We start from the raw sequence: 27,974 nt of genomic DNA, 5'->3' as shown, positions 1-27,974 counted from the left end.
AATCAGTAGGTCAATTAAAAAACAAGAAAGCAACAGTTATCCAAAGGTAATACTTACATTATCGGGACCTATTAAACAGCCCACACTTTTTAAGGGACAGAATGTATCAAATTGTCCATAAAAATGTCCAGTGCAGGGATTCCATATTAAATAGTGACTTTGCTCCCGAGTTAGCACATAAGCAGTTGGACCCTGAAGGAAAACAGTCATTACGTTTCCAATTAATTACATAGTTGAGGTCAAGATTAGTTTGCACACACGATTCATTATTTTAGTTGGACCCCTGATTTCTAAAATTCATGGCTAATGAGGAAAATTAGTTTGAAGTTCTAGGTTGCACTGGACTTAAGAAATAAAAGCAAATGTTCACTTTTGCAAAATGTTTGCATCTGCTAGTATAGTAGACAAAATAGGGATAGTTGATTAAGTATTTGGAGGGCTGATTATATCTGAATTCAACTCTGTTTCTAATACAGTAACTAGTGTTTGAGATACATTTATAATTATGTAAATGCATAGATGTTTTGAAAAGATACACACCAAACTGTTAGCAGTGACTACACCTGGGATAGGGAGTGGGTGTGGGGGTTAGAGTCTGACAAAGTACTTTAACTTTTTACTCAGAATACTTGTATATTCTTGGATTATAATTATTACAATTATAATTATTTATTATATTATTTTTAATTATAATTATATTTTATATAATGTATAATTATATTATTTAATTATAATTTAATTATAAATATTTTATTTGTTAATTATTTTTATAATTTTATTTTACAGTGAGCATTTATTCATTTACTGCTCATGTATGGACTTCCTTTGATGCTCACAATAGACGTCTGGGAAAGGGAGGGCAAGATTTATTATCCTGATTTCCTTATAAAGCTCAGAGTTGTGAACTGACTTGCTTAGAGCCACAGAGCTCATGAGGAATAGGCAGAGCTTTGAACCCAGGCTTCGTGACTTCCTAGACTAGTGTTCTTTTCCTTGTACTGGGCTCCCTGAAATATAATGATGGATAATGAATTAGTTTTTGATGGGATATACCTGCACAGTGGCAACTGGTGCTATCTAATTCCCAAGGATTCCTGGAAACGTGTGGCCTCCTTTAGATACACTCTTTTTGGATAAGCTGCTTTAATTCATGTGAACTTTCTAACCTTGTACCTCAAATTACCCTAACATTCCCCAAATTTAGGGATATTTGCAGTGGACTGGGGGAAACATTCAAATAGTTGCTATCTCCAGTCCAATGAAAGTAACAGTATTATCAAAATATAGCTGCTGACATTCTTTTCTTTGCTCCTGTGGTTATCTGTTGGGTTCCCCTTTGGCTGCTGGTTAGTCCCAGATGCCTGAGGAAGCAGTGGGTGTGACAGGAGAGATCTCTGCCCTTGGCACACTTCTTCAGCCCCCCTTCATTCCTTAGCGTGAGTAACACTGGATCACTAAGGGAATCCACTGTTTCATGTCTTATCACTGGTTCTCTCTGCTCACCGTGCAATTTCTGGGCCACTTTCCTTGGAACTCAAAGGACTGTTATGCAAATGGGTACTGTTCATAATCCGGAACCCAACACAACCATCTTAGACAACTACACTCCTCTGTTGGAGCGAGCCTGCATGGTTTTACCTCAGGAATCGCACTGCCCATCATGAGCCAGGCCTTCTTCCCCAGAGAGAGAAAGTAATTACAGAGTAACACTGCATGCTCTTCTTCGTCTCCTGCCAGGAGATCCAGAAATTGCTGACAGAAAGAAAGAAAAACAATGTTGTGTGGACTGCTTCATTCTGGATTTGCCATACAGGATTTTTAAAAAGTCACTGTTAAACTGAGTGCCTTAAAGTAGAAGACCTATTTAAAAAACCCTTTTTCCAGATTTTGGTACTATGTTCTAATTCATTAGAACAAACCAACGAACATGGTATTTTCTCTGACACTGATGACATGGATTTCGAAAATCGACATGATGGGTGGGGGAGACAAATATCAAAGTTTTACTTTTCATTTTGAATTTATATATGATAGCTCACTGTGTGCTGAACACTTTTTTAAAAGCTATTTTTACAGCAGGTTTAGATTCACAGCACAATTGGAGGAAAGATATCCCATCCACTCTTGCCCCCACACATTATCAGCCTCCACTCACAGTAGTGTTACGACTGTTACAACTGAGAGACCTACACTGACACGTCAGAATCACCCGAAATCCACAGCTTACAGGAGGGCTCACGCTTGGTGTTGTATAGTCTTTGGGTTTCAACAAATGTGTAGTGGCATGTACTCATTACTAGAGTATCACAGAATATTTTCACAGCCCTAACAATCACTTGTGTTATGCCTATTCACCTCTCCCCCTCCCATGCTCCCAAATTGTTTTAAAACCATTGCATGCACGAACTCATTTAAACCTAGAATAAACTTTTGAGGGAGGTACTCCTCTTCCCATTTTACAGATGAGGAAGTGGAAACACAGAGAGGTGAGGGAATCTCTAGGGAGTGGGAAAGCCAATCTGGCTTGAGGGCACATGAATATTCTGTTCTTCCCATATTTTCTTTAGATGTCTTGAGGTTGTGGAAATGTTACTCTAATATGTTAACGTTATGTTACCAAAATATCCCAGGGAACAACAAAAAAATTAAAGTGTACTTAAACTTCTTTGGTTTGGAGCTATCTTTCAAAAGGAGTTGTAGGATATTGCTTAATTTTCTGCAAACACAGTACCACATGAGATCCAGAAGCAGAATGACTACCTGTGATAATATATGTGTTTGTTTCGTAGAAGATCCATGTGGATGTTATGTAACCTACACAGAATGTGAATCCCATGAGGGCAGAGGCCATGTTTATTTCGCTCATAGCCTGAATTTAGTACAATGTCTGATATGTGGTAGGTGACCAGGAAGTACATACGAATCAATAATGACATCATGTGCCTTAAGAAGCCCATGAATTATGGAATATGTGAGTTCCATGTGTAATATGGAGAATAATTTTGATTTTTTTAAGTGAATAAAGCTGGGATATTGTTAAGATAATACTCTGAGGATACATCAGTGTTATTAAGACATCTGAAACATTTTTTTATTCTTTGTGGAAATGTTTTTTTCTTCATTTCTGAACTTGGTCAAATGGAACCAGAAAGAAAAAAATACGTCAGAATTTAGCTCAGTCTGCTAAACAGATGACCAAATGGATTTTCATAAGGACTAATGAACATGGCAATTTAAAATCACACAAGCCCTTGGCCCATGTTCAATGAAGTCAGCGCAAACTGTAAATCTGTGAGGAAGAACTACTCACATCGGAGGTGCTCCACAGGTCACAGATGCCGGCAAATGAAACCGTATCAGGCAAGAAAGGAATCAATGACACATATCGAGCCACCAGTTCCTGTTTAAACAAAAAATAACAGAGCAGTTCTTGTTTAAAAAAAATAATTTATGGTAAAATAGAAAGCTGGATATGCTACCTCATTTCTTTCTTTCTTTCTTTCTTTCTTTTTAAGATTTTTATTTATTTATTTATTTGACAAACAGAGATCACAAGTAGTCAGAGAGGCAGGCGGGGTGGGGGGCAGGGAAGCAGGCTCCCTGCTGAGCAGAGAGTCTGACCGGGGCTCAACCGCAGGACCCTAAGATTGTGACCTGAGCCAAAAGCAGAGGATTTAACCCACTGAACCACCCAGGCGTCTGCTACCTCATTTCTTTCAAGAAAGTTTCCCGTATCACAGACATTTATGTGTACAAAATGAAGTGAGCGCTCACCAACTGTTCCCTGAGTGTTGTGTTCACATTATGTCATTTCGCCCTAAGCACACACCCTACAGAGGAAGTCACAGCTAATACGCATCTTTCACAGATGAACACACTGGCTCCTAGGTCTCTTACTTTCTGGTATAAGAAGACTTTCCACAGTCATCCTGTATATTCTCAAGTTCAGTCCAGAAAGCAGCCATTTCTCCAAGGAGGTTTTTTGTGTTTTTTTTTTTGTAATTTAATTTAATTTAATTTAATATTTTTCAGTGTTCCAAGATTCATTGTTTATGCACCACACCCAGTGCTCCCTGCAATATGTGCCCTCCATAATACCCACGACCAGGCTCACCTAACCCCATCCCCCCCCCCCCCCCCGCCTCCAAAACCTTCAGTTTATTTCTCAGAGTCCACAGTCTCTCATGGTTTGTCTCCCTCTCTGATTTCCCCTAACTCACTTCTCCTTTTGAGAGAGCAATAGTATTTAGAAACTGAAACCCAGGCATCATTATAGTACAACTCGTATTCCTGCAGTTTGTAAACATCTTATTTGTGGCTTTTCATTTCCTTTGTGGTGTTTTTGATAAACCCAAGTTCTCACTGTTAATATGGCCAAATGTATCTTTTTTTTTTTTCTTACAGCTTGTGCTTTTTTTTCTCTCTTGTTTAAGAAATACTTTCTATCTCAAGTCATGAAGATAAAAATGTCTTCATATTTAAGTCCTCAATCTGTCTCTGCTCTTGAGTGATGTGAAGTAGGAATCTATTTTTATTTTTTCAATATGTAAAAATCCATGATTCCAATAAAATTTATGGAATAGTCAATCTTTTCTTTACTCATTTCCAGTCATCGGGTTTTAGTGGGTTAAATTTGAATGGCCTTTTTATTCTTTTCCATTTTTCTCTCTGTTATCTGTGTGTCAATACCATTTTACTTTAATTACTATGGTCTCATAACAGTCTGGATATATGGTATGGCAAATCTTCCCACTGAGTTCTTCTTATTCCTCAGGATGTCTTGGCCACTTTGGCCCTTTGCACCATCATACAAATATTAGAATCAGCTTGCCAAATTCCACCATAATCAGTTTAAAAATCTAGTTTGACAGTCTTTGTTTTTTAACTGGAAAGTTGAATCCCTTTGCTTTGATTGCGATTGCTAGTAAACATTTAGACTACTTCTACTGCCTTATTCTGTGCTTTTTCTTTTTCTTACTTTTTTGTTTCTTTTTTTTCTCCCCGCTCTCTTCTTCATCTCATTTCATTATCTTATCTCCCCCCACTATGGAGGCTATATGGACTTTCTTTTACTCTTTTAAGTGATTGAGTCGGCTCAGTCGGCTGAGCCCCCAACTCTTGATTTCGACTTGCGTCATGATCTCAGGGACATGGGATCGAGCCCCGCGTTGGACTCCACACTCAGCACAGTCTGCTTGTCCCTTTCCCTCCCACTCTGCCCCTCACCCGCTTGTGTCCTCTCTTTTTAAAATAAGTAAATAAAATCTTTAAAAAAGTAAAAGAAGTTTCAACATGAATATTTAACTTTAAAACTCTTAAAAGTTAATAAATAGCTTCACTCTCCTCTTGGAAAATACAAGGGCATTAAAATACTCTCATCAATCCTTTCCTGACATATATGCATTTTTTCCCCCAGGATTTTTGTTTTTATCACAATTTCCCATCCTCATTGCTAGTAGTATTGATGTGAAGACAATGCCTATTTAGATTTACTCACAAATTTCCCATTTTCCTTATTATTATGCTAATAATCATAGTACTACTATCCTTACTTTTCTTGGCTGTAAATTTTTTTTTATAAATTTCTTAACTGAGAATCTTTTGGTTGTAAATTCTCCCAGTGTTTGTGTGAAAGATGGCTTCACTGGATATAAATGACTAGTGTGATGGCTGTTTTCCTCCAGCCTTTTGCAGATATTATTCCTTCTCTGACTTTCATTTGTGCAGCTGAAAAGTCTATTGGTTGAATCATTGCTCTTTTATAAAAAATCTTTGTTTTCTCTCCAGCTGCTTTTAAGACCATCTTTGTAGTTCTCATGACATGCCTAGATTTTAATTCCATTTCATTCATCTTGTGTAGGATATACTGGGCTTTGGATCAGAGGATTGTTGACTTTCGTCAAGTCTTAAATTCTTAGCTCTATCTCTTTGAACGTCGTCTTTCTCTTTTCATACAGGGTGTCCTGCCTCTCTCCTCCATGTCTCTTAACCTTTCCTTTAAATATTCTATTTTTTGCTATCTCTGCTCTATATTCCAAGTAATTTCTTTGCATGCATATTCCAGTTCAAGTAGTCTCTACTTATATTTAGTATTTTGCTTAAGCCAGTTGTCTTCTCATTTTAACTATTCTATTTCATATTTTTATAAGTACCATGCAATATTTTTAATAATTTTCCTATCAGTTCTGACAGTCTACTGTTCCCTGGATTTCTTAAACTGAGTAAACATGTCTGTTTTATAGTATGAATCTGATAATTCCAGTATCTGCGGTCTTTGTGGCCCAATTCTGCAGTGTGTTGTGTGTGTTAACTCTTACCTTCTTTATGGTGACTTATTTCTTCATTGATAATCTTTTATATGTTTGTGTTGGTTGGAACTTTGGAACTTTTTCTGTTTGTTTTTAAGGCTGAGTTTAAAGGGCGTTCTAGAAAGATCTGTGTTTCCTTCTGTCAGGGATTTAGGCTCATTCCCAATAGGGAACACTTTCAATTAAATTTTCAGCTGAAGTCTTTTTTTGGAGGGGGGTGTCATCCAGGCAGTGTAAATTCCAGTCTCAAAAGTGAATAAATACAACTTATTGATTAGGAATTCCCTGGAGAAAGTTTTCTCTTTTCTCTTCCATCCAGGCTGAGACAGGCAAGATTCCTTCTGCAAAGCCGGGTATTTCCTGGTTTACCAACTGTTGACATTACCTGTCAAGAGTCCTAACTCTGTACCTGAGTCTCTGATTCAACCATCCTCCCTCCCTAGCCTGGCACCACATATTACCTCCTTCCCCAACAGCCTTGTGGCCTGCTTGAAGCCCAGCACAAGGCATCAGGAATTACTGGACGACCTCAGAGAAGACATTATTTCAGGCTCTCACCCTTGTGGAATCTGCTTCGTTGTTTCCTGTCTCTGAGTTTTCCCCCTCACCTTAGTTCTATGTCAGCCACAATTCTAAAAATGGTTTAAAAATGTTATTTATCCCTCCTGTGTTCTCTCCTGAAAGAAGTTTTCTGCATATTTACTATGCTAAGAATAGCAGAGGGAAGTCCCTATTATGGTTTTTAATAAAAATTGACAAAAAAAGTAACTGATATGTGGAACACGGGCTTTTCTTTTTTGCTGTATTTTTATCTGCAAATAGATATATCATCACCCTGTTCCTAAATTATTATGTTAACAACTTATTAGCAGCAACTACTTCGTAGACTACTCACTCTCTAAAGATAGTTATGGGTTACAGAAGTCACTTAATAAAGCTGTTCAACATATGGCTTCTGTTATGTGTGGTTGTGAGGGAGAAGGTGCTTTGCAGCCATATTTAATGGCCCAGGATGGATGTGGTCTGTGGTGACAGCTTACATGCTTGTACATCCTCAAATCTTGGAAATAATTTTTGCTTCATTTGAAGTCAATGACGCCTATCATATTAACTATAATACTGAATACTTCTCTAACTATAGTAGAAAGTGCATGAGTTCTGAAGTCGGAGGTCTAGGTTTGAATCCCAGAAAATGATGGAGGACTCATAATGAAGGCGTGTTTATATAAGACACTGTGAAAGTGTAAAGCATCTTCCAAATGTTAATTTCCAGAACCCAGTTGAGAGCCAGGGACAGGGTAAGCACCCCACAATCTTTCACTGAAAGAATGAACTAAGGATTACTATTGTCTCTGGTTCCTTCAGACTTTTCTAAAGAAAATGAGCTTCAGAGTAATAAAAAAGTGTTAATCATTTCTTTCACCACTAATAATCTCAATATAGTGACTATCTGAAGTACTAGGAAACATGGTAATTAAGAGGGCAATATATTAAAATTTTAACACATTTTTAGCCGCAACCTTGATGGGCTATGAAACACTCACCGCCGTTGCCTGGGGGCTATTGGGGCAGGCATCCAGGAGCTCCTGGGGAGGGTTTAAAGGCTTGAGGTAACGGGTGACAAAGACGGTTTTCCCACTGATGTCCGTCACTGTTGTGAGGCACTGGCGATGTGGAAACTTTAAGGCACATTCAGTTTGAAACTTCTCTGTTGCTTGAAGCAATTTCTCATCTTCCTGAGAATCAAACTTCAAAAACAAATACTCCATGGAGTTTACATCTGATGACAGGAGACAGAGTAGAACTCGCTGAGATCCCACAGTTGACATGAACTAAATGTGTGGTTCAGGAACTATGATTAAGTGACCCCTTCGCTATTGCCATGCCCTGGAGTCCTAGGGCTTCATTTAACTATATTTATAATCTAAAAATTAGATGGATTCATCACGTATTTAAAAGATATTGAACAGGATTGAAAGAAAATAGCCAACAGGGAAGCGGTCCTGTGGAAACTATAGCCATCTACAGAAAGTAAACTCTGATGTACTAATTCTGGTTGATGAGACCAAGCAGAGGTTTTTTTTGTGTATTTTGACATTGGTTTTAGAGGGGAAAGGGGCTCAGAAATCTAACATCTCAAAGGCAGGCTTGAGCAACTCACGTTAAATGCATAACAAACTGACAGATACATGTGGGTGTGTTAAGTTTTAAACCCATGATCAATGTAATACATAATAGTAATGGGTCTCAGGGAAAAAGGAAACAGAACCAGAAAGACCAAATTTATTATATTTATTCTAAGTAGTTCTCTGATCCAAGATGAGCTACCAGTTTCCAGACTTCTGATAGTAACTCAAAGCAGATGAAATAGAGAAATTTCCATTTGCCTTTAGACACACGTAATTTTCCCCCTTAAAGCTATTGCTAAAAAAGTAGTTTGCAAAAAGCACATATTTAAGTGTTTTTTAACCAGATTTTTGTTGCTTACATAAAAATATACATACGGTTGCTTACATTTCAAAGGGTTTCAAGATAAAACTCATATAAAATTTTATTAGAAAAATTAACTGTTAGGTGGAATTTAGATTCTGGGCAGTGCCTGAAAATATGTATGTTTTGAGAAGGGAAATGCACCCAGCTATCCTTTTCAAACTCTGCTTTATTTTTATTTTTTTAGCATTTAAAACTGTCTCCCCCATAGAGCAAGATCAAGATGCCTAGAATCAGGGATTTTGTTTTGATCTTTTTTTTTTTTTTGTTAATCTCCAGTACCAATTGCACCTGGCACATAGTTCATATAGTGTTTAACAAATGTGGTGAGTGAATGAACAAGTGCACAGAATACATCCCCTTACTTTTGATGACTTCAGATCGAATCTAGACTATCCCAGCTGTTCTGACTTCTGTTTCATTGGAGCTGAGCTGTGGTTCTGCTTCTAATTTGATTGCTGTCCCCTGAGGGACTCGGATAGAGGTTGTGGGGATGTGAGGCACTTCCGTAAGCCTGCCATATACTCTCACGGGATGCCCCTGACATCTGAATCTGAACACCATCATCATCATCATCACTATAACCACCTACCGCTCGGCACACTGGGACAGAGAATTAAATAAATGAAAAGGGTGAGCTCCGAAGATTTGTTTGGTATGGGTGTATCACAGACTCCGGATATATAACTGTCACCCCCGAAATAACTGTAATTTTATAAAGATGGAAAATTATGCAACAAGAGTGGCTGAAAAAAGCACTCAGTGAATTCATCCCTGTGTCCTTTAAACTCATTCATTTATTTATTTGTCCAATTATTTGCTGAGAGTCTGAAAGGTTCCAGGCTCTGTGGTTAAAGGAGGATGAAACAGTGCCCTCAGGCAACTTCTAGTCTAGAGGAAAACACTAACAAGCAGTCAGGCACTTAATTACTTGACCAGAGATTCTATGGAGTTAAACACGGGACGCTAGGGGTGCACTTAAGAGGCAGCAGTAGGCACTGTCCAGAAAAAGCAGTAAGAACCCTGAATCAGTCCTGGCTATTGGCCTTCCAGGTTGAAGAAACTGTGCCTAAAACCTTTTTTAGCACTTGGACCTGGATGTGCTGTTGTGTATTTTGACTATGTACCCAGTACTTTGGGAGAGCAGGGCCCATGCCTGAATGATCTTGTGTTCCTGTCTGCCCCAAGCATACACAAGGTAAGCATTTAATTAATATCTATTAATGGTCATTAATACTTGCTTACGCCACCATGATGCCGTTTCATGGACTGAAACAGTGATTTATGGAGGAGTGTGCCATTTGGTAATCTAAGGAGTGCCAAGGGAAGGCTAAATACTGGAAGAATTCGGGTTGTTTATTACAAAACAAATTAAGGGCTAACTGACAAATTCTCAGTTTGATTCAACACAGAATGTGGAAAATTCTTAACTGGTTCAATTTTTTTTTTTTTTAAACCATTAGGTTAGTGTCAGTATTTACAGAAAATTGAACAGTTTCAAAACCTCCCTTTGTACACACTGACAGCTCCGTGGATCAGAAATCCTTGTCACGGCTGCGTGGTCTCTGTAAGCAGCAGCTTATGGATTTTATGGGCTTGGAGAGAGTGGAGATGGATCCCAGCAGGCAAGCTACATTCACACCTATGACTTCCTACATTCAAAGCTAACTAAGAATCTCTCTGACAGAATGTAACGGGCCAGAAACTGGACATTCTTCATGGAACTCTAGACATCTGTAGCTCATTGCCCAGGGATTGCACACATAGCAGGACCCATCAGCCTCCGTGAAGTGGCAGGGGACGGAGGGCAGCTGAATAAAAGCCTAATGACTACTGACCAATGAATGTAAAACACAATACCTGGTACACCTTTTTAAGCATGTCACTCATCTATCAGAGGCAAGAAAGAAAAAAGACATGAGAGGAACACTTTATTAACAGAAATAATCTATTTTTAAAAACTTAACTTCCCTTGAGACAACATAAAGTAGGTATAAGAATTTCAGGTGTTGCTACTGATTCTCTATGAAAATCCCATGAGTAAATCCCTTAAAAAGTCACAGGGAATGGTTCCCCGTGGGGTGATGGTGGAGGGAAGATTCTAATCTACTAATCCTGGAAGTTGCTGATAAGCGGAGAGCCAATTCCAGGTTATGGGCTCTATGCTGTTAGGATGAGAGCTTGTCTCTCCTGCATTATCTTCAGGGGACTCACCGGGCAGTGTTTTCTGCTGCTGTGTTTAGGACCTTAGGGTGCTGTCAGTCCACATGCTTCCTCATCAAATAGAAGCAAAGAGCCTGCCCTCGAAAGGGGTTTCTTAAGCCCTCTTTTCGGAGGCCTAACGGAAATGCTTCGCACAGCCACAGCGGGGCAGTGACATGCCATGGAAGACAGCAGTGGACAGCCCTGGTACCTGCCTGTAGACAGGGCAGGCTGCGAGACCTGGGGGACCTGGGTTCAGAGCCTGTGGGGGGCAGTGCCAGGGCATGCACCAGGTGCTAAGGCAGCCCTGATTTCAGCCCTTCAGCCAGTGGTCCCAGAAAGTGGTTCCAGACTGCTTTCACGGGCTCTGGAAGCTCACCTCCAGATGGAGTGCTTTTCCTTCATGAAGAAGACAGAAATAGCAAAGCCATCTTTTGTCTGGGAGCATTTTTCTGTGTCAGCATGTTTTCTGGCTTTCTCTTGAGTTTATACATAAAGAAAGAGCATTAAGAATACATGTTTCACTTCCTAGAAATACTTTGAAACACATATATTCTGCCATGTCTTCTAGAAAACAGATTTTCACAGCATTTGTGACCAAGGCTAGCATATAAAATTAATTTGAATTTCAGCAGATTTATTTTTCCAATAATCCTTGCAAAGGGGAATAGTGGAAGTATTTTTTTCTGTGAACAAAACTGTAACATTGAAAAAGAAACAGAGGAATGTGCTCTTTTGTCCCCCCCATCTCCATCTGAGTCTTAATTATAAAGATGGATAAACTAAAGAAAGAGTCAGCACAAGAATCCACGTTTAGTGCAGTAGGTGACAAGTTGGGTTTACACAGGAATGTAAGCTCCATGGGATTTTTCTGTGCTTTTCTAGGCTGCTGTATCCCCAGTGCCTGAAAAATGCCAGTCACAGAAGATGCTCAGTAAATATTTATTGAAATTATACGATTTCGAGTCAGACAGACTCGTTAGCTCTGCATTTACTGTTTGGGTGAACTGGATGGTTGAGCCTCGGTTTCCTCCTGTCTCAGTCAGAGACCCACCACACAGTATAGCTGTGAGTATTAAGAGAGAACAGGTCTCAAACGTCTGACACGGTGTGGAGAACCGAGTAAGAACTCAGTACGTGGTGGTGGTGATTGGATCAGTTTGTAGTATGAACAGGTCATGATCAGTGCTCTCCCCCCAGACCAGAGAGGGCAGCACATATCACTGCTGAATAAGCATGTTATGTTAAGGAAGTGTGTACTGGCTGTAAGGGCTGGAAACAGTTGCCAACAAACCTAGGTTCTGGAAACTTTGTTGTAGAGCGGTTCAGAATTAGGGCATTTGTGCAGATGCCGGCGCCTGTCTGAAGGCACTGAAGCGAGGTGACCCTGGAAGTCTAGCCTTATAGTGCTGTCAATCAATTCGACGCACAGCCCAGCAAGGGATGTGAGGTCAGACGTGGAGCTGTATTTTGGCGTGCTTGCCGATAAACAGCAAGATAAAAGAGCGGTCTGCTTTTCCCCTCCCATTAAGAAAATTCTTCTAAACCTGATGCATGTTTATGTCTGTCTTGCTTTGCCTGAACGTTTAAGTTGTTGATCAACTGAAGTATCGGCTCAGTGGAAGTGCAAATCTGCCGTCTCCCCTTCCATCCATCTAGACTGTAAGAGTAGCGAGTGGGCAGTGTTAGGGCCTCTGCGTGCGCCATGCGGTCTGTGTTTATAAAAACGCCGCCCAGCCAGCCTAGCAGCATCTCAACACCAGGCCGTCGATTCCCGAGTGGGGGCAGGGTTACCTTTTCTCGAACCGACTCCCCGGGAACCAGTTGAGGCTCGATGGTAATGAACAGGGTGATGTAGGAGCCTTCACTCAGGCTTCGCACAGAGTCAAAACCCCGCTCGATAATCAGGCTTCGCTCCTTGCTGTAGCCCAGAAGAACAGGGGGAATGTCTATTTTAAACGTCCCATCAATCTGTGAAGAACATATGACTTGGTAAACATCCCAGTGGTTTTCCTGTGAAACTTCAAAGGCAAGTGCTGGCTCTCACTACCTAGTGAATCCAATAAAGTCTGCTCAGACTGGTATTCAAGGCTCCCCCTCTTTCCCGGCGTGTCTCCCTGAGCTCTCATGGGAAGGGCTCTCTACTTCCCTGCACAGTTCCACGGAGCATCCCCCAGCTCTGCGGGGCGACTGTGACAGAAGGTCACCTGGCTTCAAATCCTGGATTACAGCCCGGGTGCCTGAGCTCCTGCCTTTATCAAGAGACAGTAATAGGACCTGTTGTAGGGTGGTTCTGGGTGCTGGATGAGTAGATGTCAGACACTCACAAAACTGCCTGGCAGAAGCTCAGTGCTCAGTGCTCAGTATGGGTGGGCCAGCAGCCACTCCCCCATCCCCCCTCGCAGAGTACTAAGCACTATTTCCAGATCAGATGTCATTTCCTTGGTGAATTATTCCGTTGTCTCCAGCAGCCTCATGTAGGCAGTGTATCTTGCACTTGTTACCATGACCCATTTTGCCCGACTTTGTAGGTGTGTGCCTATTTATCACTTCCCTCTGGAGACTCTGTGATTTCTCTCTGTGAATAGATCTCTGTATCACCCAGGTTTCGACCACCCTTCTCCGATGTAGAGCAGCGTTTTGTATACACAGCAGGAGCTCAATACATGCAGGTCTGGTGCACTACCAGCCACTTACATAAAATGACCTGACTTCTGTAGAGACTTCAAAAGACAGGACTTTCCACTCTTGCACAGTCAACACCACAATACGTTTATTACGACTGTCTGATGCCACACCACTATTCAGAGACAGAATCTGAAATTCATACGCTTACAGAGAATCCGATTTTCATTTCGGTCTTTAGTGGTATTTATGTCTCAGAAGAAATAGAGAGGGAAGTTAAACTTTCAGTGACTGTGTTTTCCAGGAAGGAATTAAGTGACCTGCTGTTTAATTTCCTCCTTACATCGGTGCTTTGCCCCAGAGCCTGGGAGTGGGGGTGGGTGGGTGAAGGGGTGCAGAGAAAAGGATACAAAAATAGGGCACCTGGGGGGCTTAGTGGGTTGAGTGTCTGCCTTCAGCTTAGGTCATGATCCCAGGGTCCTAGGATCGAGCCCTGCATCAGGCTCCCTGATCAATGGCAACTCTGTTTCTCCCTCTACCACTCGCTCTCTCTGACAAATAAATAAATAAAATCTTAAAAAAAAAAAAAAAAAAGGACACAGAAACAAAGCCATGAAATGTGTAGCTGAAATAACTGAGCACATCTGATGTGAGACATAGGCTGATGACCCGGAGAGGAATGGGCATTATCTCCAGATAGCTGGGGCATAAGGATTTAAGACAGGGTTTCTCGCCCTGCACACAGCTGATATTTGGGGCCTGATGACTTCTGTGGTGGGGCTGTCCTATGCACTGTGAAGTGTCTGCAACATCCCTGGCCTCCACCCAGGGATGGGTGCCTGGGTGGAGATGCCACTAGCTCCCCCTCTAGTAGTGACCAATGGGTCTCCATATCCTGCCAGATGTCCCCTGCGGCTGCACGGAAGAGCACGAGCTTTGGAGTAAGACAAAATTTCTAAATGACAAATGTGACGAAACCATTCTCAAAAGTTAATATTGAAATGTATAAACCCCAAAGCTGAATGGTTCTCTCTCCTTTTATCAATCTCGTTCTCCAGGGATACACAATGTGAGCATTGTGGGAAGTGGGTAAACACTGAACCCCACTCCACTGTAAGCTTTGGGATTCTAGTTTCTAGAATCTAGGCTTCTGTTTCTTTATCTGTAAAATGGGAACAATAAAGCTGACTGGGTTGTTGTGAAGTTTAATTGAGGTGACATACAAACTAGCTAGTAATGGCATGCAATATAGTTACTCCTACTGTTATTACTGGGTCAGGGCTTGACTTGCTACGAGTAGCTCCAAACCATGACCTACGAGTAGGGAAGCACATAGATTATGGCATGGTTCAAGGAAGAAATTTATAACACAGCTATGGCAAAGAGATCAAACTGCCTCATGAAGTAGTGAGTTCCCTATTTCTAGAGACACTCAAGCAGAGTATGGATATTACCGTAATAAAGGAGATTCATTTATGAGGAAGGGGTTGGGAGTAATTACCTCTGAGTACCCTTCCAAATGTGAGATTCAGCAATGCCAAATAACATGGCAGTTTCGTTTAAAAACTCATGTGCTCTTAAACAGCTTTTCTTTCATTTAAGATCTTTTTTAAAAAAAGACTTTATTTATTTATTTGACAGTGAGAGTGAGAGAGTGCACAAGCAGAGGGAATGGCAGGGGGAGAGAGAGGCAGGCTCCCTGCTTAGCAGGGAGCCTAACATGGGACTCCATTGCAGGACCCTGAGATCATGACCTGAGCCGAAGGCGACACTTAAGCAACTGAGTCACCCAGGTGCCCCTTAAGATGTATTCAAAGAGAGAAATGGAAATTTTTTGGCCAGTACATCACGGAATCTTCACCTGTGGACTGTCCCTTTGTCTAGGGGGAGAATCACAATTCCACAGTCCTTGAGATTCCACCCATCCAGGCCCGGGTTTTGCCAAAGACTCTGGGGCCCGGGCGACACCTGGTCTGGGTGGGATTAAATTGCTCCCTCTGTGGCTGTGGGAGATTACCTACAGGCTTGTGGCTCAAAGCCTCCTGTTGCCATGGATTTAACACCAGGATATTAGAGCCACTGCAGAATCTTTCACTGTCCCAGATTAGAGCTACTGAATCATTCAAGCATTGTTAACCTAATGGGTCCCCTTAAGCAAAATCATTAAACTCTGAAGAAGGGTATCTTAGTGGAATGAGTCTCCACTAACCGTTTTTTATGTCTGAAATCGGGAGCACTGTAGAAGCATTAATAGAATGTATGTGATGAAATAGGCCATCACTGTCCTGACTGTTCCCTTCAAGTTGCTCTCAGGCATCTATCCACCCCATTTTTGTCGTTTCGACATGTTTCTGCTTTGTCTCACCTTCTGCTTTACTTCTATTTAAATGTTAGAAAAATTCTCAGATTGGAAGAGTCCTACAATAACTCCTGACTTTGAGAGAAATTGATGTTTTACAAGCCACGCAGATATGACCCAAACTGACGGCTTATCTTGCCAACCGCCGCTCTCACTAGGTTCTCTCCGTATGGAGGGGGCAGACCCACCGAGAAAGCCATAACAGGAGCAGTGGACACGGCCGTTCCCGAGTCCCACGGAATTCAGACATCAGATGCTTACCTTGGCTTGGAAATAAATGGTGCTAAATGGAATTTTCACGCTTCCCAACCAGTGTCTCTCAATACGCGTGTGGATTCCGCTTCCTCTTTCACGGTCATCCTGCGGGGGATGGGAAGCCGTAAACCTTTAGGAACGTCAGCCACTCATGTAATTAACTGGCCCTGGGAAAACGGCCGAGGTGTAGCTGAAAGCCGGTGGTCTAGGTTAGGCAGACCTGCGGCCCATTCTGGTTCATACACTTTATCGTTTTGTGACCCTGGGAAAGACGCTCAACCCTTCTGCACCTCAGTTTCCCCTTCACTAAACTGGAGATTTAACAGTCTACTTCACAGGGTTGTTCTAGAATTAAGACCATGTATGTAATACACCCAGGGCAGTTATCAAAAATCAAAAAGCTAGTTCTCTTCCGCCCTTCTCCCTTTCCTGCTGATACATGTCAAGTCTGAAACATAAAGAGAATGTGTTAGGGACACATGGTGGGTAGAGGACATGAACATGGGTGCAGACGTCTTCCTCAAAACCGTGAGCTTACCTCTAGGACGTCGTACAGCACTTCATCAAAGATGTTTATGAACACGTCGTCTTTCACTGACTGCAAACTGGTCGTGCTGTAATCCCCATTGGGGGCCCTGCAAATGGGCACATGTGACCAGACAACCATGACAATGGGTAAGATGGAAACAGTGAGCATTCATATACCAAAATCTGAAAAATACTCAAATATGAGCATAGAGATAAGGATCAAAAGCAATGTTTTCATTCCAAACATTTACCTTTTTAAAAAAAATTTTTATTATTTTTTATTATGTTAGCCACCATACAGTACAACATCAGTTTTTGATGTAGTGCTCCCTGATTCACTGTTTATGTATAAGACCCACTGCTTCATGCAATATGTGCTCTGCTTAATACCTTTCACCGGGCTCACCCGTCCTCCCCTCCCTTTCCTCTCTAAAACCCTCAGTTTCTTTCTTGGAGTCCACAGTCTCTCATGGTTCATCTCCCCCTCTCATTTCCCCCAATTCACTTTTCCTTTCCTTCTCCTGATGTCCTCCATGCTATTCCTTATGTTCCACGTTACCTTTGTACTGAGATGCTATAACTTAACACCATACTCAGGAGGAAGGGACCCTAGACTGGAGGCTCTGGACAGAGAGAAGCCCCCTGTCTGCTGGCTTGCCCTGCCGAGTCTCACGTCATCCCCCCAGCTGGCCATGGCTGAGCTGGCTCGTGGACGGGCTACACTCAAGGCCTCCAGCCGACACTTGTGCCGGTGTGCAGCTTTCTTTAGCAACGGGGCTCTAGAAGGTGTGTCTCTAGCAGACTATTCCCTAGCCTTAAACCTCCGATGACAAGGCTGCTGGAACAGACCCTGCGTCCCACTCACCTTCCCATAGAAAACTGAAGCGGTGCAGGGGTGGGGATCTTCTGTAATACCACCTGCTCTGGGTCCAGCCAGGCCCTACCCCATACTGGGCTGTTGTATGTGTTTTGTTGAGCATCTGCCTTTCTGTTTTCTCATTCTTTTTGCTTGCTCTGGGCATAATAGTAGCAAGGACTCAACCAGCTCGAGTCCTTGCTCTGTCTCTAAGGACTATGTGGCCTGAAGCCAGTCACCTTCTATGCTTGGGTTTTCATTTCTTCCCTATAAAAGTAGAGTGGTGCACTAGGTAATTTCTAAGACTGCTTCAAGATCTGAAATAAAGAGTCTTTTAAATACCTAAAATCACTTAAAGTTTTAAATGCCTATGTAGTATTTCTGGTGAGGAAGAAAGCGTAATTATGGAAAGTAGGGAGTAACAGACTGGGGAGTTTACTTGAAGGTTCCAGAGTCGGGGAGACAAGGAACAGCAGAAAGCAGTGGAGAGTGGAGGGGCCGTGGGGTCCAGGGAATGGGTAGCCTGGAGTGTCTCAACAGTGTACCTGCATTTCAAAAGTTGGACATTTTCCCATTTTTCCTCTGGACTGGAGTCAGTTGTGGTACCAGTGGAACAGTATGGGACTTGGGCTCAGACTCCTGGATCTTGTCCCGGCCCACGAGCTACAGAAACTTTCACCATAGTCATTTCCCCCCAGGTCTCCGTTTTATTCACTTTTCTTCAAAATATCCTATAGTTCCCTAAAGAGGAAAATATGCTCACCTAAAAGGAAGTTCCAGTTCTTCATTCCAGCTGGGGTTTGGTCCTTCAGCTGTAGTTGTGTGGCAAATTGTTCGTTGAAAAGAAACTTCTACAAAAGGACGTACTAAAACCTTAAAGAGAAGAGCAAGACGTTAGAGTCCGTAACACCTCGTTGAATTATTTTGTTCTAGGCAGAGGTAGAATATGTTGACTAAGTAGTGTGTTTGCAAAGAAAATGAAGCATTGAAGAGACAATACATTTTCTGGGCCATTCTGAAGGGGCAAGGATCTAAGCCAACCCATAGCATCTGGGTTTATCACCTGGCCGAGGGGGTAGTCCACACTGTGGGTAGGGCTGTGTGTGGTTGGGGAAGCAGCACGTTTCTCGCTGAAAGTCCTTGAAGATCTTGATGGCTGCTGGAATTTGCTAGGAGGGAGAAATGCATGACAGGAATTAGATACTCAGCAAGATAGCTTCTCTAAAGAGGTAGGGCTCTGGTGACAGATGTTTTCTTTAAGTTTGTTGACACTTCAGAAAGCTTTTAGTATGCTCAGGTCCTCTCCATGACTTAGTGGACTTCATGGGGTGGCATGGACTCCATGGGTCACCCCTAGGCCTAGGGATGGAAGTTGGGGTGGCATGACTTAGGCTTAGCCCACTGAGCCACCCAGGCACCCCAGCAGCTGGCTTTTGATGGTGGTTCCCAGGACAAGGAAAGGGAGAGTTTAAGGACGAAGGGAGCAAAGACTGGGACCTCCTTTGTGTCAGGCTCTGTGACGGAGTAACACTGTTTCATTTGATTCCGGGTCCTGCTGGGCCCAAGTGGTTTCAAGCAGCTGTGGTGCAGAGTCCTTTGACCCCATGCCACCCCAACTTCCATCCCTAGACCTACATGTCTGGCTGGAATAGTGCAAAGGGTCCTCCCCCTGTTCTTCCTCTCCCAGGGGGTGCCTGAGTGAGGGCTCTGTCTTTTTCCCCCAAAATGAGAGCCACAGTCCCTCTCAGGTGGTAGAATCCTGAACTCCTGCCAGCCTGCCCTGCCTGTTTCCACCCAGGTCCCCTCCCACTGCATTCATTCTCTGTGACCCTGAACTCTGCAGTATCTGCGAGCTACATATCCCCTGTAAGACCCCTCTCTCTGGGCCTGCCAAACCTCACTGCGAAAGACACTCTCATGAATTCCTTGCTTGAATTAGGATCTATGGGTCTTCCCCCTTTCCCTTTTGGGATTTTTTTTTTAAAAGATTTTATTTATTTATTTGAGACAGAGAGAGAGAGCACGAGAAGGGGGGGTGTCAGGGGGAGAAGCAGACTCCTTGCTGAGCAGGGAGCCTGATGTGGGACTCCATCCTGGGACTCTGGGATCATAACCTGAGCTGAAGGCAGTTGCCTAACCAACTGAGCCACCCAGGGGCCTCCTTTTGGGATTCTTTTAAGAGAGAGAGAACATACACGTGCGCCAGGGTGGGTGGGTAAGGGTGGGGTGGGTGGGGGGCAAAGGGAGAGGGAGAGAGAGAATCTTAAGCAGACTCCATGTCCAGCACGGAGTCTGATGTGGGCTTGATCTCATGATCCTGAGATCATGACTTGAGCCAAAATCAAGAGTCAGATGCTCAATCAACTCAGTCACCCAGACACCCCAGCCCTTTTGGGAGTCTTAAAAAAAAAAGAAAATACAATTATCTTGAGAGAGTCACTTCCAGATACCTTTCTCCTCATCCTAACAACACACCTGTATATTTGCCCTGAACCTTGCGTTTTACCAAATATTTTATTCATATTCACTACTGGGCTATAAGGTATACATTGTCTCCTTCTACCAAACTGTCCTCCCTTTTCACAGATTAGGGTATCAGGCAAACCATGAGACAATAGAAGTGGAATATTTAACACAAGAGCTACTAGAGAAATCCTTTTTCTCTTTGGAACACCACTGACTACAGTATCACCAAAACATCTGTTAAATGCCTACTATATTTGCAGCCTGTGTTAGACGCTGGGGCTGCAAAGACAAACACAACACACTTCAGCTCCATTGAAAAGGGCCAGCAGACATGTAAACAAATAACCACAATCCAGTGGGATTCATGTTAGACCACAGGGATGGGCATGAGCTAGGAGAGTACAGAGCAGGTGATGAAAAATCCGATCTAGTTTGATGCAAGGGTAGAGGGTGGAGATTCGGACAGGCTCATTGCAAGCGTTGCTATCTGAGCTGTGTTGATGAGCCTACACGGAAATGTATAACACAGAGGATCAGCCCAGCCTCCTTGTAATTTGAACGGAATGGTTTAACACTTAAAAAAAAATTCTACAGAGACCAAAATAAGAGAAACACCTATATATTATTTAAAAAAAACAGCTTTTCTCCCCACAGTTGAGCTTTGATGCAATCAAGGTGAAGGCATGGGGCTCTGGCTCAAGGAAGCAATGCTAGATTCGAGAACTTAAATGGGCATTTACTAGTGACCCAATGGTGGGAATAGTTGGTGATGATCAGATGTTCTGTAATGGGTGGAAGGGTTAGGCAGTTCAAACAAAAGGGTAAAATGATGGATGGGGGATAAATGTAAAAGCAAGATCCTAGAGAGGAAATAAGATTCCAAAGTCCAGAACGGGGCTCTTCTGTGAATCAGATGGAGTTGGATGACTCTGGACGAGCCAGCCACACCTTTTCCTTTTTGTGAAAAGGAGATATTAATAATAGTGAAAAGTAAGTGAGATACTCTGTATGAAAGAGCCTTAGCACAGTGCGGGGAAGCTGGTGAGCGGGCAGGAAAGTCAGCCTTCCTCATTACACTGGCAAAGGTACTGGCTGGCAGAAGTTTTAATTCTTGCTCTTTCTTTCCTGAATTCTTGCTCATCTCTGTTCTCTAAAGGGGCAAGAGACTCAGGCTCACTTTATCCTGGCTTGGAGGGGGGGTCCCCACTGCCCTAGTGTAATGCAACGTAGTAGGCATCGCTCATGTCTCGGAGAAGATAAAAGGGAAGTCACATTTTTATGCTCGTAGCATGTGTTATTTAGAACTTAGGACATACACCTTTTGGGTATCTGCCTAGTTCACACCCACTTCTCTGAGAACTGTTCCCCACCTTCAGGCCTGGGCCTGGGGACCCTGCCTCTTTGGGTGTAGGTGATGAGACCATGGATCAACCCCTGACCCAAGTCGGGACCTTCAGCTTCTCTCCTGAGAAACTGATGCTTAGTGGATGGTACCGTGGCTGAAAGGACCACTTACTTCCTTTGCATGGAGATGAGGCAGACCCACAGGGGGAAGCAAGCGAGAGAGACAATGGGGCCTCAGAAGAACCATCTGAATCTTTTACTGTCCACTGTCCACCATGCAGTTCAGCTGTACTTCTTAACCTTGAGTTCTTTGAGATAGTCCCAATGAATCCCCTCTTTAGCCTAAATTAACTAAGTTGGTTCTATTAGTTGCAACCAATAGGGTTTTGGCTTCAGTAAGACTGCCCCCACCCCTGGCCCCCATGATCAACCACTATGTTCAAAGTAGGGGTGGACATGCTATAAGGAAGTGACCCACTTGGCTGGGACACCGTACTCTCTATTCCAAGGCCATCTGGAGGGCTCTCACCTTGCCATTGGCTTCCTCACGGGAATGTCATAAGCCCGGATGATGTTCACCAGCACCTTTATGTCTCCATCGGACAGGTTTTGGGCTGTCACCTTCTTCCGACCTTTTCTCCTTGGCCTTAGTGGTCGCTTTTGTTCTGCCAGCTTGAAAAGGCTTAGCCCCAGAATGCTAATGATCATAGAGCAGGATTAGGACTCTGAGGAAAGGAAAGGTCTGGAACGCTATGAGACAATTTCCCAAACTCCCCCCACCAAGGGGCCCTCGAAGGCCCCTGAAAAACTGTCTTTTTAAGGGGGCGGGTGGAAATTGTCAAGAAATTCTCATATTGGGGAGATCCTCTGGTGTGGCTCCTTAGCCTTGCTTTTAGCTGCTATCGGTCAGAAGCAAGCTAAGTGTGCTTGGGCCCCTCTTGCTTCCTGCCGGGTGCTCTGCCCACTCATCCCCCAGATGCTCTCCTGCTCCTGGCCTCGAGGGCCAGTCCTGCGCATGGGGTGCCCTCTGCCCTTCCTCCTCATCTGCCCCAGGCTGCCGTGCCCTTTCAGGGCCCGTGTCTCCCTCCTCCGGGGATGCTCCCTCTCCTGAGGCTGGGGGCATTAACCTGCTCCATTCCCACGGTGACATTCCCAGCCTTCCTGGGCACTTCCCAGGTGACTCAGCCTCTGGAGTTAGACAAAGCTGTGGGACTCCTGGCTCCCCTCTTTGATCTTGGGCAAGTCATGTCACCTCTTGGTCTCTGTTTCATCATCTGTAAAATGGGGATGATCATGCCTACCTCCTGGGGTGATGAAGAGGACAAAGGGGGGTAGGTAGGCCAAGCACCCAGGCCCTGGTCTAGCACTGGGTGGATGCCCTAAAATGGCAGCTGTTGGAGAGATGAGGATGGCATGATGGCAATGATTTTTCCAGAGGAAGGGGTGGGCGGGAGGATCCCTCTCCTCACTCTCCCTCTCGGTGAGGTGAAATCCCGTAAACACTTCCAGGAGATGGAAGCACGGCAGTGAGTCACGGCGGAAGAAAGGGCCATGAAACAGGTCATCAAATACAGCCCAGAGACTGAGCAGAAGCACAGATGTGACTCTGGACCCACAGGCAGATGCCATGGGGCTCCACAGCCGGGGACAGCGCTGGCCTCCTGCCCGCTCTCGCTTCTTGGCCACCCCACCAGCACCAGGCTGCTCAGTGGCCTCCTTCCAAGGACTATAACCAGCTGGGGAGGCCCCAGCCCCTGATGGGCTCCCGCTTGCTCCCGGGGTCTTCCAGAGCAGCTGCCATTGACCAGCCCCTTCTATGAATTGAGCAGAGTGATGGGTGCCTCCCAGAGACTGTTTCGTATCCTGAGAAGCCTAACCTTTATTTACCCCATTTTTCACATAAAGAAACTGGAGGCTCTGGGAGGGGACGGGGTTTGCTGAAGGCTCCTCAGGAAGCGGGAGCTGTGGCTGCAGCTTGGGTCACTCTGACTAAACGACCACCTTCTTCTGCTTTGGAAAATACTGACATATATTTATTCTTAACTCACTTAAAACAAGAGCTGGCCCATTACATGTTAACATAATGGGAAATTATGAACTATAACTGTCTCCCCCCACCAAAAAAAAAAAAAAAAAGAGTGTGAGCAGAGTAATATTGCAAATCTCTTTTTCTGTGCATGACTCATTATCTGCATTTTAGTATTTTTAATTTATTTCCATTGAGATGTAATTGTCATATCACATTGTGTATATTTAAGGCGTACAATGTATTGGTCTGATACATTTACCTACTGGAATATGACTACCACTGTGGAGTTAGCCAACACCCCTATAACTTCACATAATTATCCTTCTTTTTTTTTTTTTTCCTGGTGGGAGAACAATTAAGATCAAGGCGTTCAGTAACTTTGAAGTTTATGGTACATATTGACTGTATTCACTCTGCTATGTCTGAGATCTCCAGAACTTATTTAATTCCTAGTTGCAAGTTGTACCCTTAAACAACATCTCCCTGATTCTTCCACCCCCTGGCCAGTGGGGGTGGGAATTCTACTCTGTTTTTTATTAGTTTGGCCTTTTTAGATTCCACCTATAAGTGAGATCAAACGGTATTTGTCTTTCTCTGTCTGATTTATCTCAACATAATGTCCTCAGGGTTCACTCTGTTGCAAGTTAAGCCCATCTTATTAATCACTGTGCCAGGACATCCACCAAACCCAAACTTGGGGACCTCCGAGAGACACCTTTAGCAGAGCGTCCTAACCTGGCACAGCCCTTCTCTTTGTCACAATTCCTCCCCTCCCCCAGGGGTGGCTCTTCTCCTGAGACTGCCATCCCACTAGCAGTCTGCATGGGAATGTCTTGGTGGTTGGGACCATCACATACAGAAACATCTTAGTTTAATACTAAGAGCAAACCAAAATTAAAAGAAGAAAGAACATACCCCGAGCCTTCAGAACTTAATGCAGAAAGTAAAGCAGAAAAAGAAAAAGAAAGAAAAGAAATGGAAAAACAGCATGAAAATCACCATCTATTCTAAAATATAATTTTCATGACTGAAAAAATACATTCAGTGACTGGACCCGGGGCCTGGAAAGAAGGGGATGGTGTGCATGGGAGTCTGTGGGTACAGTCTCCCTCCTGGATATAAGACAAAGAAAGGGGGTGCCATGGAATTTTTTTTTTTTTTTTGGTCTCCTGCCCAACTTGGCAGTGGAGAGAAAGTACAAGCAGGAAATAAACTTTTTAGGAGACCAAGACACTTAATCACAGACAGGTCGCGAAGTTAATGCACTACACAAGACCACCAATATAGAAAGTTATTTTTCACCTTTTATGCTTCTACCTTTAGTTGAGATAATTTGAAGATTTTTCTAAGTAACAGGGAGACAATTGAGCAAATGCAATCAAATCCCAGTTTCTACGTGAATACCCATTTTCCCTGCTACCCCTGACCCCTCACCAAACACACAGTAGCTCTCAGTCTCTCCCCACCACCTGGAATCCCAGGGCTGGTTCTGAGGCACCCCCTCGGTCCCGTGTGTGCATGTGTGCAGGGGAGTGAGGGACAGACTGGAAGGGGTAGAGGAAAAGCAGGGGCGTGCAGGAGGGAAATGCTGTCAGACTTCATCTGACTGCAGCAGGGAACTGGCAAAGGCTGGTGGAGCTGACTTGGGCATGGTAGGAGATGAGATGGTGTGTACTGGGCATGATGGAGAGCATCTCATGTGACTTGCTCAGTAAAATCCTCCAACTACTGTAACCATGAGGCATTAATCAGGTTTTACCAGTTCCCAGCACTACCGGGGGCCCAAATACGTACCAAACAAGGATAAAAATCTTCTATGTACATGAAAATTTTAATATGATACAATGAAAATAATTTGATAAGAAACAAAAGACTTCTTCACTCTTACCTGATATTGGGAACTTCTTCTTCTACGACCAAATCCGAAAGAAGAAAATGGTGCTTTGCAATCAGGAAACGATTTATCACTGATTCTCTAACCTGAGGACAGATAGGTGTTTTATTTCAAATGTTCCCGGAACATTACAGCTCACTCCCTCCACTCCTTCCAGTCTTCACCTGATGTCACCTCAGTGCCTCCTCCCAGCACACGTGCACTTTTCTCCCTGGTACTGACCTCTTCCTATAGCAATCATCCCGCTTTGTTCACTAATGCCCCCCTAAGGCAGAGGGGGTTCCGTTCCACTCACTGCTATATTCATGAGACGAGGGAAAGTTCCTGGTGGATGATTGTGAAATTTTGCTGAGTGAATGAACAACTAGAGAAAACAGGACCCATCTTGAAGCACATATATTTCAGATTCTTAACTTCTTTCTCTATTTAGACTGATTTATTTTCTAATTATTCCTTAAATAGAGAATGTCTTAAATATAATAAATGGTGGCTTAAAAAAAGATTTTGTTTATTTATTTGAGAGACTGAGGGAGAGAGAGGGCACAAGTGGGGGAAGGGGAGAAGCAGACTCCCCGCTGAGCAAGGATCCCAATGTGGGACTCAATCCCAGGACTCTGGGATCATGACCCGACCCAAAGGCAATTGCTTAACCAACTGAGCCACCCAGGTGCCCATAATTTGTTTTTTTTTATACGGAGCCCACAGGGTAGATCTTTTGTGGGGGAAAAATGTGCCCTAGTGACTACAGCATTTCCAATAAGTTACATTTATTAGGAGAAGGAAGGGCAAAAGGATATTTCAAGTTTTTAGTGCATCAGGGCAGTCAGTATGTGATTTATCAAATTTTTTCATTACAAAGGTGATATGATACAAACATTGAAATATGAGAAAAATTGTGACTTAGAAATTCTATCCCTTGTGATCATGCCTCACTTAAGATAACCACTATCATAAAATGAGATACATCCTGGTGTTCCATACATTCAAAAGATGAAGATGGCTGCTAATTTCATATTTGTAATTATGAGCAAAAAAGTCTAGAGAGGCTAAGTGATGTTTGTCTCACAGAGAACTTCGGAAGAATAGACATCACCCTTCCCCCAGTGTGAGGGTACTGGCTGTTTTCCCCTCTGAAGACTCTGTAAAATGATATTCCTTACCTGTTGGAGGTACTTGGCTACTATGGCCCTATGGGTATCTATGTGATCCTTGGTTTCAATTATGTTTCTGTCTCGTAAACGTTTCTCATAGTCCTAAAATTAAAAAGGAATCATTTTGTGATTGTGAATTACTAGTACTTTCCCACGTGAGACTAGAGAATTTATCTTAAATCAGATAATTTATCACCTGTGGTTTAAATAATAACTTATGGTTCTAAGTGTTTCTTCCACCTTCCTCTTCATTTTTGGTTCAAGATTGATCTTGGATGCAGTATGCAGGTTTTGGAACCAGCTGGCTGAACTGCCTTATAAGTAGAAGATAATTCTGTAGTGCAATTACAACATAAGCTTTTCATGTAGGAAGAAAGAAGCCACAGAGGTAACCGAGAGACTCACTATAGTTCAAGATGCTAAGCTCACCCGAGCAACTCAGCCAAAGCTTCTGTTCTCATTTTTGTCTTTTCTATTTTAAGTAGAGCAATTGCAAAAATAGTAAATAGCATCTGGCCACAGCTGACATGGGTCACCTATTTGGAGGCGTACAGGGTGCATGAGCTTTGTCTTAGGCAGCTGACTTTCCTCTCTCTTTCTATCAATAAAATCCCCCGGGGGCCCAGGAAGCTGCCATGTTCTGCTGCAGTCCTTTGGTGGTCACAGCTGAATACCCAGAGAGGCTCCTAACCCAGCCTGGGCAACTCAAGCCAGCTGTTCCCAAGATTTTTTTTTTTTTTCCTCGAAGATTTATTTACTTGTCTTAGAGAGAGTGTGCCCGAGAGCATGGTTGGGGGGGAAGGGGAGAAAGAGAGAGAGCAAATACTCAAGCAGATTCCCCGCTTGGTAGAGCCCAACTCTGGCTGGATCCCAGGACCCTGAGATCATGACCTGAGCCGAAATCAAGAGCCAGAAGCTCAACTGACTGATCCACCCAGGCCCCCATAGCTGTTCCCAAGATTTTTAAGCTTGGGACAGATGGAGAAAAGTCCTTGCTGAGTTCAAGTTCTGGGTCCAGGTGTCGTTGAGGCGCAGCCGAACTCCCATCATTCATGCCTCTTTAGATAGCCAACCCTATTTTCACACTACATCATCCAATAAACTCTCCTTGGTGCTTTTGGAGTAGCTTAAATTGGCTTTTTATCAATCACTGTCACAAACCCAAACTAATACAAAGAACCAAGTAACCAAAAATACTCTCCAATAGTTTCCACACTTTCTGCATAAAAAATCATCAAGGTATCAATTTCCAATGGCTCTCCGTTTACCTCATCAAACACTAACTTGCCTGTCTGGCTCTAACTGGCCTGCTGCCCCCACTGGCCAAAACACACCTTTATTGCCTGTAGCTCCTCAGAGCTTCCCCACCTCCGGTCTCCCTCATCTGCCAGACCTGTGCGCCCTGCCCACCCAGCAGCTCCTGCCAGCACCTCCCACAGGATCAGTGTGCCAGGGTAATTTCCCATA

General features: G+C 43.3%; 1 protein-coding gene across 4 annotated transcripts in view; it reads right to left on the bottom strand.

Moving 5' to 3' along the window:
* CC2D2A (coiled-coil and C2 domain containing 2A) overlaps nt 1-27,974 on the bottom strand; it is a 133,774-nt gene that overhangs the window by 16,142 nt on the left and 89,658 nt on the right. For all 4 annotated transcript variants that reach the window (XM_032333880.1, XM_032333881.1, XM_032333879.1 and 1 more), the window contains 12 exons: nt 26,517-26,609; nt 25,351-25,442; nt 21,963-22,130; nt 18,687-18,792; nt 18,387-18,496; nt 16,778-16,874; nt 16,246-16,344; nt 12,795-12,971; nt 7,853-8,056; nt 3,311-3,400; nt 1,639-1,752; nt 58-192 (listed from right to left, as the gene is read on the bottom strand). In XM_032333880.1, coding sequence (XP_032189771.1) covers nt 58-192; nt 1,639-1,752; nt 3,311-3,400; nt 7,853-8,056; nt 12,795-12,971; nt 16,246-16,344; nt 16,778-16,874; nt 18,387-18,496; nt 18,687-18,792; nt 21,963-22,130; nt 25,351-25,442; nt 26,517-26,609 — 1,485 coding nt within the window. The remainder of the gene's footprint in view (nt 1-57; nt 193-1,638; nt 1,753-3,310; nt 3,401-7,852; nt 8,057-12,794; nt 12,972-16,245; nt 16,345-16,777; nt 16,875-18,386; nt 18,497-18,686; nt 18,793-21,962; nt 22,131-25,350; nt 25,443-26,516; nt 26,610-27,974) is intronic.

Source organism: Mustela erminea, chromosome 2 (assembly GCF_009829155.1).
Source record: "Mustela erminea isolate mMusErm1 chromosome 2, mMusErm1.Pri, whole genome shotgun sequence".
NCBI lineage: Eukaryota > Metazoa > Chordata > Mammalia > Carnivora > Mustelidae > Mustela > Mustela erminea.
Note: the sequence above shows the minus strand (reverse complement) of the source record. Positions and strands in the feature narration are given on the sequence as shown.